Below are 12,966 nucleotides of genomic sequence, written 5' to 3' on the forward strand. Positions count from 1 at the left end.
GGCGTGACTGTTATGTGTTTCCTGTTTTACTTTGAAGGTCTGTCTTATCTCAGTGTGTTCAGTTTACGCTTCCTTGTCTCGTCAGTTCTGATTTGCCCCAGCTGTGTTTCCCTCCTGTTGTCCATTCCCTGATTGCTCCCTCTGTGTATTTAAGCCCTGTGTTTCAGTTTGTCATGGTCGTGATCTGCCCCTGTGTTGTAAATAGTTTGTTGTCTATGGATTTATATAGTTGTTGATACTGTTTTTACTCGGTAGCTGTAGGGGTGAGAAGCCATTTTTCTTTGGGAGCCTTTTCTCCTGTTTTTGGTTAGGGAGGCAGGTAAGACACCTGTAATTTTTGTTTGGGGTTTTCTGTGAAGGTGAGCCAGCTGCATTTCATTTCTAGAGTTTTTGTTTGTTGTTTTGGCCATGCTCACCCTGATGCCTGCTACCTTTTGGGACTCAGTAAACTGACTGGCTGTTGTGAAATCCGTGGTAGCTGTTTTTTGTTGGTTCGTCCTCCTTGAGAGCATTTTTCCTTATTTTTATTTTTCTTATGTCGCACGCCGGTTCCCTGGGCTGGGGTATAACAGCATTAGTATTAGCAGTGAGCTAGCACTGCCGTTTCTGTCTCCGAATAAACGTTTTCATCAGCATGTCTCGTGTTGTGATTGGAGGAGACTTCAGACTGGGGGCAGGTTCTGGTTTAAAGGGCTCGCAGCACTGGTCTGCACTCAGACCTCAGCAGCAGAAATGGGCAGTAACGCGTTACTGCCCATTTCTGCTACTGTAATCAGATTACTTTTTTCAAGTAACGAGTAAAGTAAGGGATTACTATTGCAAAAACGGTAATTAGATTACCGTTACTTTCCCGTAGGAACACTGCGTTACTAAAACCGTGATTTATTTTTATTTTATTTATTTATTTTTTTGCGAGAATGTCTCATGACAGTGACGTAAGCGAGTGCGTCGTTAGTGACAACAGCTGTGTGCAGATCAACAATGGATCACATATCGAGTGCAGGAGAGAGTATGAGCGTGCAGCGTTTAAAGCGTGGAAGTACTGACCTTACTTTGAGTTTGATTCCATAAAAAGTGACAAAAACATTAGTGTCCGCTGTGCGTGGGAAGAAAACTTCTTTTTACAGCGAAAAAAACCCCTAAACTTCCGAGCAAGCACCGAGTAGCTACGACGTAATGGGAAACTCACAGAGAAACTCGCGGATTCTTCCACTGACCGCGGCACACCTGCACCAGGGTAAACCTCCGCCTACCGCAGTCCTGCTTTACAGGTGAAAATAGAGCAACAGGACCGCTGAGTCTTTGACTTTATTTATTTTCTACTGTGTTTTACTTGCATCTATTTGAAAGACTGAGTGTAAACACACAAAATAAATATGTTATATGCTGGGATGTGCAACTAAGTAACTAAGTAATTAATTACTTTTGAAAATAAGTAATCAGTAAAGTAATGGGATTACTTTTTTGGGGAAGTAATTGGTAATTACTGATTACTTTTTTCAAGTAACTTGACCAACACTGCTCAGCAGATAAAGTCTCTGCACCTGTAGCCTCTGTGTCTGTGGACGTTTCACATGAATACGGTCAAAAATATAAGTTAACCTGCTGACCTGAAGCGAAGCGCTGATTACCACGACCACATTTCTGTGTGCTGCTCTCTGGAGTCTTTCCTCACGTCACATCTGTCACGTGACCTGTGATCCACAGCTGCTCGTTCGCAGTCCTGACTGGTACTTCCTGTACAGCAGGTCTGTACAGGAAGTAGGACACTGTCATGTCAGACACTGTTCAGCTTGTACTTTCATAACCAGAGACCCTCTGACACAAACTGAAAGGGACCTAAAAAAGCCGGCTCACTGTAACACCTGTGCAGTGTTTCACAGGTAAGTCCAGCACATCCTGTGGCTCTGCGGGTCAAACAGCCGTGGTCACGTGGAGGCTACAGCACACTGTCCACTCCTCCACGTTCATACTGAAGTTCTGTGAGTGATGATGAGACAGGTCACTGAAGAACAGTACACTACGTTTGATTGGTCCAGCCCAAGGTCCGACATCACTTCCTTAAAAAAAGCTGTACTGGAGCCAGACGCTAGCAAAACGTCTGCTCTCGTCAGCAGCGAGGTTTACTTAGAAAACTTGAGATTTAATCTGATCAGCATTTAATCTGAAAGTCTGTCACACGGTTGAAAATGTGCACCTGTCGGATTGATGGATGTGAATAATATGACAACAGCTGCGTTACACCTGTGTGTGCTCGTCCTCTTTGTCTCTGCAGGAGACTTTTATCTGTCAGAAACCAAACAGTGCGTGAGGTCTGCCTAACCATCATCACTGTAGGACAGGGGTGGGCAATTCCAGGCCCCGAGGGCTGGTGTCCTGCAGGTTTTAGATCTCACCTTTGGTCAACACACCTGAATCACATGATTAGTTCGTTACCAGGCCTCTGGAGAACTTCAGGACATGTTGAGGAGGTAATTTAGCCATTTGAATCAGCTGTGTTGGTTCAAGGACACATCTAAAACCTGCAGGACACCGGCCCTCGAGGCCTGGAGTTGCCCACCCCTGCTGTAGGAGCTCATCACAGAGACGACGAACTTTAACATCTGTATTATCTGCTAAACATCTATCGTCTAAAAAAACAAGAAGCCAAACTCCCCCGTGATGGGGCACACTTGGTACAGCCCACTTAGGTTTGTCATGGTTGAATAATCCAAGAAGATGTTCTTCGGTCTCTGCCTGATCACTTTACTTTGACAGCACTGCAAACCCTCGGCCTCTCTCAGTGAGCTTCATGATGTAGTCACCTGAAATGGTTTCACCTCACAGGTGTGTCTGTCAGGGTTCATTTGTGGAGTTTCTTGCCTTCTTAATGGGTCCATCAGGTGTGTTGTGCAGCAGTCCGGTTGGTGCACAGCTGACAGCCCTATTTGACAACTGTTAGAATTCATATTATGGCGAGAACCAATCAGCTAAGTAAAGAGAAACAACAGTTAGTCATTACTTTAAGAACTGAAGGTCAGTCAGTCGGAAAACTGCTAAAAATTTGAAAGTGTCCCCAAATGCAGTGGCACAAAACATCAAGACTACGATGAAGCTGTCTCACACGAGGACGCCCCAGGAAAGGAAGACCAAGAGTCCCCTTTGCTGCTGAGGATACATTCATCTGAGTCACCAGCCTCAGAAATCACAAGTTCACAGCAGCTTAGATTAGAGCCCAGATAAATGCCACACAGAGTTCAGATACACAAATTAAAAATAGTGCTGTCAGTGTTAAAATGACGTTAACGCCATAACCGCATTAACACGGCAAATCTCCGTTAGCGAGTTAGCACGGATCGCCCCGTGCGTGCAGCTGCATGGCGTGCTCAGAGCTGCAGTTCCTCTGGTGTCCAGCAGAGGCAGCAGTGAGGCAGTGCCCCCCAAAATAAAGAGCTGATACACAAAGTGTTTGGTCTCCACAGACACGTTCATGTTGCTGTAGGTGTTATAGTTTATCACAGCACCATGAGCTGCTTTACAGTGCCCTCCATGTTGATTTGGGGCGAGCAGCTGCCTCCTGATTGCATCACTTGCAGCCACCACAACCTCCTGGCGTCTGTCTGACGGGCGCCATCAAGGGACATCCTGTCCCAAACAACCAATCGGCACACATTAGCAGAACACTAATGCAAAATGGTCCACTCAGTCCATTCACAGAGGAAAAAGAGATTGTTGTTTTTAGGAAATCACATGATAGGGTGGCGCCAGGTTTCACAATGAGCTCACCCCAAACCCTGGCTGATTGTGACCCACACCTGTTTTCATACCTTGGCTGATGTGATTAGGTAGAGGATCATTAGGGGGTCCTTTTGTCTCTCTGGGTGGGTTACTCCCACAAAGCTTTAATCTGGGACTCTCCACTGTGTGACCCTAGAACTGAAGAAGCTTCTCGAATGAAACATCTTCGAGCAACTTAAAGAAGTCTAGACGCTTTTCTTTCCAAGCTCCTTACCCAGATAGCAAGGAAACATTGAAACATTGAAACAATGTTGAGTCAATATCAGGCTGTGTCATTGAATCAACGTTGAGGTGTGACGATGACCTAACGTCACTCTTGCACCCTTTTTTAACGTTGAAACAACGTCAGGTTTTGATGTTGAATCAATGTTGAAACCTGACGTTGATTCAGCGTTATATTTTCTAATACTGCTGACATTGAAACAATGTCAGATTCTGATATTGAAACACTGTTGAGCTATGGTGTTGATTTTCCACCTCTTTCGCACAGTTGCTTTTTATTAAAACAACAGTTAAATCATGACTGGAAATCTACCTTTCTTTATAGGTATTTTAACCAATACTAAACTACTGCATGTTTCCATCAATACTTCAACCACCTAAACACATAATTGTACTTATTCCTCAAATTGGACACCCTTTATAAAAAAAAAGTCTCACAATGTATCATGTCAATATTAATATCCTAAAATAAGAAAGCATTGCATGTGATGTAACAGAGAGAAAAAACTACACATGAATAAGCTCTTGTTAACTGTCTTCAGCAGGGAGAAAGTATGTAAACTCCTTGGCTGATAAACATGAAAGTCACCAGGCGTAAATCTGCAAACTGCCGCATTTGATTCCCAAAGAGCTATGAGCGGAAAAAGTGATAAGTCTTAGCATGGTGTGCTGTGTATCCTTTAAAACAAAATAAACATGGGGTCCTCGGGCTGTACAAACTACAACCCGAGGACTAAACAAGCCAAAGACCAAAGACTCCATCTCCAGATTAACCGGACATGAAAGTCTTGTTATTAACAAAGACAAAGTAATATAGCAAAAACCGGACATAGGAAATGTGAAACACCCAGCAGATCAATTGATCCCTTAATTCTTCACTTTAGGCTCATAAAACTACAATAAACGGTAAAACTTACCAAATATGCATCTGCACAGCGCTGTATCTTTAAATGCCTTTTTTGCTTTGTCTGGTCCTTGGTTTTTTCCCTGCCCAGTTTAGTACCGAGGCCAGCTCGTTTGTAATGGCATAAGCCATTACACGGCGGTCTCGCACCTCCAGTGTGGTCCCTCCAATCAAGGCAAAGCGTCTCACCTATAGACACATTTTAAGAGATTAGAGAATTAGCGTGTCTCATGTCTTAAATGTGTATGCAAGTGCTTGTGTGTTTAATCAACATGCCGTCGTTATGTATTTAAATCACATCTGACAGCTATTACACTTTATAGTTACAAAGTGTACATAACCTTCATATACTCACCATTGCCTTATTTGCCTCTTGTGATTGAAGAGCTGGCTCTGCATTGTTTAGCTCCTCAATGTTGTGCAAGGGCAAATCCAGAGGCAGTACCCCAGCATCTACCGATTCATTGCAGCAGGGATGGCGGATGGCTCTGACCTCCTCACGGAGTTCGTTAACAGCTCTCGTCAAGTCTGACAGCATCGTTAACATCTTTTGTGAGGTCGCATCTGTTTCAAAGAACAATTCTAGAAAGATTAATGGCTTAAGCAGTGAGAGGCGAAAAACTAATAGTGATGGTGTAACATTCTGCATTCAAGTATAAGTTGTTCTAACTGCTAAGAGTTTTTGCTAGTTTTTGCCTGTCACATATATTTGATATTTGTATATGTAGCTGCCATCACCAGTGTGTGAATGTGTGTGAATGGGTGGATGACTGAATGTGTAAAGCGCTTTGGGGTCCTTAGGGACTAGTTAAAGCGCTGTACAAATATAGGCCATTTACCATTTATACCATGTAAAATCTGAAATTCCAAGATTTTCAAACTTGCCTTGTAATAGTGGCCTCACAGAGTCTCTGGAATCTACAGAAAAAAATCGAAAAGGTGCCGGAAGCTGGGCGGGGCATTATGATGCCCGCTGTCAGTGGGCTGGGGGGAAGACTCCGGAGTGGTGAGGGCTGTTTAGAAAAAGTTAATTTTTTTAAGTGGATGGTAGTTACCAAATCAGATCTAAAAAAAAAAAAGGAAAAATAGGGCACAATGTCAATGAAGAAGGAAAACTAGATACAAAGACGGCTCATAGAAGCTGAACCGAGTCCTATGTGTGAAGGGACAGTAACTGTGTGTGTATATGTAAGCATTTAAACACTGAAGATAATAAAATTAACAGTATTTTGTCTAAGTCTGCCATTGTAGGAATTCATGGCACCGAGACAAAAACGTGGCGCACAGTGTGACGTCAAAATAGGCGCACACCTTTGACGCTGCGTTTTCTCCGTTTTCCTCGTCCACACGTAAATGCTAAAACTGAGTTTTCGAAAATATCCACCCTGGCAGGCGTCTTTAAAAATCTGTTTTCTGTTAACGAAAACGCATTTTACGTGTGGACAAAAGGTGCAAACGCAAAGTAGGTGAGCGTGCAGCGTAAAGTTTGAATTGAGTGCGAATCGAAGCGGGTGCTCTCCAATCATTAAAAGTAACAAAGTCATTGAACACATTTATACAGTTAACTTTACGTTTATCAATCATATATCACAGATTGACATTTTTTTGTAGTACTATGCTAAAAAGCAACCACAGAGCGAAAGTCTGGGTCAAGCGCCGAGGCGACGGCAAGAACAAAGGAACCCTCGAAGCGTTAGGCTAGCTTTGTAAGGGAATATAACGGAAAAGTATGAAACAAAAATGTTTTCTTTGTTGATAGACTTTGCAGTGCATGAACTGATGCCTTCTCCGGTCAATTCCGCTGAGAGTAAATCTAATGTCCCGCTCTACTGTACAAGACAATGGTTACCTGGAGGGATGTACCACTGAGAGGGGTGCTGCGGAATAGTCCAAGTGATCGCTGCTTTAATTTCCCGGTCAACTATACATAAATTGCAGGTCGACACGATTTTTTTAAAGCTGGTGAACTAGACCAGAAATCATTGATAACAAAAGAACAATAAATCTACTGCCTCCGGTACTTTATACCCGCTCAGTTGCAATGCAATTTAACGCTCAACTATAGATCGATGGCTTTTTGATGGTGGCCGGCGCCGAATGATGGTCAACTATAAATAGACGTTTTCTCGACGTTGTTGTTGTCACCTGGTCGACTACAAATAGATCACATATCAATGACAAAAAAACAACGGTAAATCAACATCATTACAACGTCCCTATAGTAAGACCGTCGGTTTACCACAGTATTTCAATGTTGTTACAACATTGGCATTTCAACCCTGACCATAACGACGGATCGGATGAAAAATCAACATCAATTCAATGTCGTCTTGCTATCTGGGTAGACAAAGACATGTTCATGTTTTGGGGTTTGGGTCAGACCTGCTTTGATAGCTGACAGCAGCAGGAATAACTTTCTTATTTGTGAATAAAAAAAATTAATTTATTACTAATGAAATATTCCACAATATTTCTGATAATATCAGATTTAAATTAATCAGTAAAAGATTTTTATTCTGTGTAATTTTGTCCCTCCCAGCAGCCCAGTTAGAGTACCAGTAATCTGGATTTGGTAATCCTTCACGCTGTAATGGAGGGACAGTGTCATGATCTGGCAGTCCTCGCTGCTCAACTTGCCCATTGTGTCCGTGTGTTGTTTTTTGTTTCGGCTCCTCTCCCGGTCCCCTATTTCCCTGTGTGTGTGTTGACATGTGTGTTTGTTTCCGGAAGTCCGGTTTCGAGCGTCATCTGACCGGGAAGTGTTCCCGTGCTGAAGTCAGCCTCACCTGCTGCTCACCAGCCCTCTCCTATTTAGCGGCGTGGCTGAGCTTCAGTCGACACTGGATCGTCGAGTGTGCTCGTCAGTACAGACGTGGATAGCTTTTGAAAACTTTGTGTGTGTTTGGATATCCTTGTTGACTTTCTCCACCAGGAATTGGGACCGGAGTTATGGAAGCGGAACCACTGTACAGATTGGGAGTAGCTGTTGTACAGTTCCCACCACGGACATGAGCACTGTGTGGGATTTGGGAGAAATCGCCACGGGAACCACAGTAACTGTCACTGTAAATAAAGTCTGTTTGAGTCTGCTCATTACCTCAGACCTGACAGACAGGAGTGTCAGAATGATCAAGTACATCACTAAATAATTTATTATTGAGCCACGGGGCGATCGTGGCTCAAGAGCTGGGAGTTCGCCTTGTAATCGGAAGGTTGCTGGTTCGAGCCCCGGCTCGGACAGTCACGGTCGTTGTGTCCTTGGGCAAGACACTTCACCCGTTGCCTACTGGTGGTGGTCAGAGGGCCCGGTGGCGCCAGTGTCCGGCAGCCTCGCCTCTGTCAGTGCGCCCCAGGGTGGCTGTGGCTACATTGTAGCTGCCATCACCAGTGTGTGAATGTGTGTGATGGGTGGATAGATAACTGGTTATGTAAAGTGCTTTGGGGTCCTTAGGGACTAGTAAAGCGCTATATAAATACATTTACCATTTATTACGTGTCATTACTTGAAATTAAAATAGTAAATAATTTATTAAATTTTTAAAATGAAATGAATTATATTTACTTATTTACATAGTTTATAAATAATTTTCGTTTTAATTAATGAAATTTAATTATTTTGTGGTGTATTTTTAAAAACTGAATTTTGGCACTCCCAGCCCTCCGTACATTACAGCCAGAACAATGAAAAAATTGTCAAAATTTGCATTTGAGTGTTTTGTGTATTTGCTGCATCTGCATCATTTTTTTTTAATATTTATTCTTTAAAAACATAATGTTCAGTTTATTTCGATTAGAAAACATCACGTGTCCAATACCAGTATTGGACAGTAATTTATTCTCCAATAATTTAATTTAAAATAAAAACGCTATTTATAAATCAGTATTTCAAAATGAAATATTAGTCCATCACTAAATACTTCAAATCAAAAATGAATTTCACAAAAAAAGAATTAAACTCTCAATAAAACCCTCGATTCAAAAACCAGTTTTGAATTGCAAATTAAAAAACACATTTTCAAAATATTTTTTAAAACACGATTTAAAAAGAGAAATAAGTAAATGGATTCAAAAATCAAAGATTTATTTCCGACATGTAAAATGAAATCCCACACACACACACACACACACACACACACACACACACACACACATATTAATGAAATCCAGCAGCTGTTCTACATTTGTGCTGGTTTGTTATGAATGAGCTATTATTGTTGGAGTTACTGTATTAATCTTGAGAGGCTCGACAGTTTCTGTTTCACAACCTTTACACAGTAAAGAAGGGGCAGGTTGGGTGAGCTCTAAAAGCTTTTATTAATATCTTTAAAATGATAGCAGCACAAACATTTGACACACCGATTTTGTTGGATTGGAAGAACGTGGGGAGGGGAAACTTCACTCAGATCAATGAGCAAATTAGCCATGGAGCGATGTAAGGAGCTCTCTGATTGGTTGGACAGACAGCCAGCGTACTTTTTAAGGCTTCCTTTCCTTCCTTATTTCCTTTCCTTTCCCCCAGTGTGCTGGACTCCATAAATCCCCTGTATCTGCCAGCTGTAGTAAATCTGTCCAGTCTCATTGTACTTTCTGCTCCTCTTCCTCACTAACGGTGCCTGAATGATCATGTTTAACCAGCATCCCTGCGTTCTGCTCACCTTTCTCTCACCTCACCTCCTGAATCCTTTTAGATTCAGTCGGACTCTGAAACTCTGATTCCTCTTGAGCTCTTTGGAGCTTGATTTGTTTCAAGGTTTGAACGCTGAGTCACTCTTTGTCCGTCATGGGTCGATCTCTCTTTGGTCTCTCCTGCTTTCTTCTTCATCGCTGTTCATTCTGGTCAGTTTCATTTCCTTTACGTGACACTGACCCACAGCACACACGACATTAATATGTACAAGCTCCTGGGAAGTGTTCCAGTTTAACTTATTATCATTTAAAAACCAGTTTCTTCCTTTAATCAGGCTATTTGGAATATTTTACTCTGAACACGATTCAAAGTAAAAAGGTTCACACATGTGTGACCTGCTGCTACCTGGAGCTGAATGTTTCCTACACATTAGAACAAATGAGCATCTTAAATGTTGAATTTGGATCAAACTGGAAGACAATTTATCAGCTGCTGATTTTAATGACCGCTCTGATGCTACGTTTAGCTTGATTATGTACAGGAAGACTGTGGTGTGTCGGCTGTAGCAGCATCCTTGTTGTGGAGAAGTGTTCAAATCTGAGGTGTTTACAGCAGTTGTGTGGCTCTGCAGATCCAGCAGATGACAAATGAAAACCTGAGCAGAATTTGATTCTCTGCAAGTTTGAATATTTTTATGATGACTGAATGACATCGTGGGTAGATCCCAGCAGTCCTGTTTAGAGTTACAAACCCACTCATGTCTGATTCTGGAAGAAAGGAAGAACTCTGACCGTCACATCAGGTGAGGGTTCATCAAACATCTGTGCACAGTTACACCCCCCACTGTTCAAAGGAAGGTACAGTCGTCTTTCTAAGCATGTGAAATGCTTTTATTATGTGAGGTGTTTGCCCCGCAGGCTGGAAGAGCTCAGCGTCACCCAGCTCAGCGTCACCCAGCTGGATACTGTAGCGCAAAGTGTGCAGAAATAATAACACGTATCAAACCTGATGAATAATCTGGATCTCACTTTGTCCGTACAACAGGATTTACTGAGATTTCTGCTTTGCAACAAACCCATTAATACTACTGCTAATACTACTACTACCACAGATCCTACTGATGTTATTAAAGTGTCCACACAGTGAGCTCAGGTTTCTGCTAAATGAAGTTATGTATTGATCCTGCTCAGCTCACTTTATTCTGTTAGCAAGCGTCACATGAAGCTTTGACACACGACACAGAGAGATTTCAGATGCTAAAGAGGCTTTATTGAAACAGAGACAATCATCAGAATAAAGTGATACAGAGCTAATCAAACAGATTGATTGGATCAATGATCGCTGGTGGAGTCAAAGCTCTGAGATCACAGTGATTGAAGATCATTACAGAAAGGAAAGAAAAACCATCATCAAACCATTTTAACAGAAACATCTTTCTGATCAGTGAGCATGCTCAGCTCTGTTACCATGGTTACCCTCACTGATTAAAACACACATAAATGGGAACACCGTTGTTGCCGGTGTTGAGGCTCTCTTGGATGACGTTGACCCCGGCCCTCTGGTACGGCCCCACAGCTCCTTGGTTGGTGATCACAGTGACGGCCTTGATGGGTTTGTCGCGGCTGTCTTTCTTGTACCACAGGTACACCTTGTTTCCTCCAGTCTCCTCGTTCAGGTCCTGGTTCACCGGCAGGTAGCCTTTTTGTTGATACTTTTCATAGTCGTCCTGGTTTGTGGAGACTTTCAGATCTCCGAAGGCATCCTTGGGGTAGATGCTCAGGCGGTACCAGAGGAAGATGGTAGGCGTAGGACTACCTCTCTCATTTGTACCCCTGTTGGTGTTTTCATCCACTCGGATGTAGCCATTCTTGAAGTTATCCCGATCTTCACTGCAGTTAATAGTGGTCTTGATCTCAGAGATGTAGGTTTGTTTCTCCCTCTTCACCCACATGTAGATCAGGTTTCCTCCAGCATTGCGGTTCAGGTCACAGGCCAGTCTCTCCCAGCTGTCTTTAAACTTCTGAGCTTCAGCATCTGCATCTTCAGTGACATCAATGTCCACGATGGGAACATTCTCCCCAGACTTGGAGTACCACAGGTAGATTTCGTCTCCACGTGCTCGCTCATTGAGGTTTTTATCGATCTTTGTATATCCTGCTTCGAACAGGCCATTGGTCATCTCTTGGCTGAATGAAAATTGAATGTTGGTGATTCCTGGGCCCATGCCTTTCTTGTACCAAAGGTAGATGATTTTTCCTCCAGCTCCATCGTTTAGATTAACAGGAATTTTACTGAAGCCTTGCTTACTGTAAATCTCCTCCTCATCTTTATTCAAAGACACTTTGAGTTCAATGATGTACTCGGGCATTTTGAGTTCCTGCATTAACAAAGTTAAAGGAAACACACAGAGACAAAAATGGAGAGAAATCAGCAATGGGCTTAAAAGACTAACTAATAACAATAATTCTGCAGTACATTTGTAATGGCATCATTAATAATACCTGCAGCACCTCTGTAAAACAAAAGTATTGTGAATTAAATGCTATTCTGGAAAACATGAGGGTGACTGTTTCAATGAGAAAATGGTAATAAGAGGCTCAGCTGCAGGGCGGCATTTTACAGCAGAATGAAATAAAACAGATGCAGAGCGAGTGGTTGTAGACTTACGAGTGTGCAGAGACGCTGTGTGGCTGGATGAAGTCTTCTGGGCGGCTGAACGCTGCTGATCTCTGACAGAAACTCCTGCCTTTATATTCACGACAGGAGCAGCAGGATTATGAAATCACTGGTGTGTTTTTAGTTGGAATTACACGTGCAAATAATGAACTCAACTGAATTACACAATAAACTGACCCACCCAATGGTTTTATTTCTCTGTTCCACAGAATCCACTGTGACTTCTTGAGTCAGGCCATTTTGGGTCACGATACAAGAGAAGATCATTTATATAACATCTTTAAAAACATCACTACACACAGTCATTAAAGACGTTTCAGTTTTTATTTGGCAATTAAATTCTTAGGCTTAGGCTGTACGTTACGTTACGTTAAAGAAAAAACAACTAAATCGCACAAAACTACAGTAACATCTAGATAAAAATCAGACAAATATAAATAAAAAAATATAAAAAAAGAGTAAAATAAATAAATACAGTTTACTAAAAAATACTTTAGCCACTGTAGTGCAGAGTCAGTGATATATACAGTGTGTAATATAAACTGTCCAATATTTCAGCAGGTGAGTATCCTGATGGCTTGTAAGTAGAAACTGTCCCTGAATCTGCTGCTGTGGGTGTGGACGCTCCTGTACCACATGAGGAGTGTGAGGCTGTGTTGCTGGGACCAGAGAGGATCCTCTGGGCCGTCCTCCTGCAGCGCTGCCTGTAGAGGTCCTGGATGGCTGACAGCTCGGACCTGGTGATACGCTGTGCTGATCT

The 12,966-nt window shown here is 42.4% G+C and overlaps 1 protein-coding gene across 1 annotated transcript; it reads right to left on the bottom strand.

The window, feature by feature from the left end:
- Nucleotides 1-10,777: 10,777 nt before the first annotated feature.
- Nucleotides 10,778-12,327, bottom strand: LOC120743158. The gene is made up of 2 exons (XM_040046737.1): nt 12,198-12,327; nt 10,778-11,907 (listed from the first exon to the last, which is right to left on the bottom strand). Exon 2 carries the CDS (start codon nt 11,896-11,898, stop codon nt 11,008-11,010), a length of 891 nt encoding a protein of 296 aa, XP_039902671.1. The 5' UTR covers nt 11,899-11,907; nt 12,198-12,327; the 3' UTR covers nt 10,778-11,007.
- Nucleotides 12,328-12,966: the final 639 nt, after the last annotated feature.

The sequence above is a fragment of the Simochromis diagramma genome, unplaced genomic scaffold (assembly GCF_900408965.1).
Source record: "Simochromis diagramma unplaced genomic scaffold, fSimDia1.1 OVJJ01000038.1, whole genome shotgun sequence".
Classification (NCBI taxonomy): Eukaryota; Metazoa; Chordata; class Actinopteri; order Cichliformes; family Cichlidae; genus Simochromis; species Simochromis diagramma.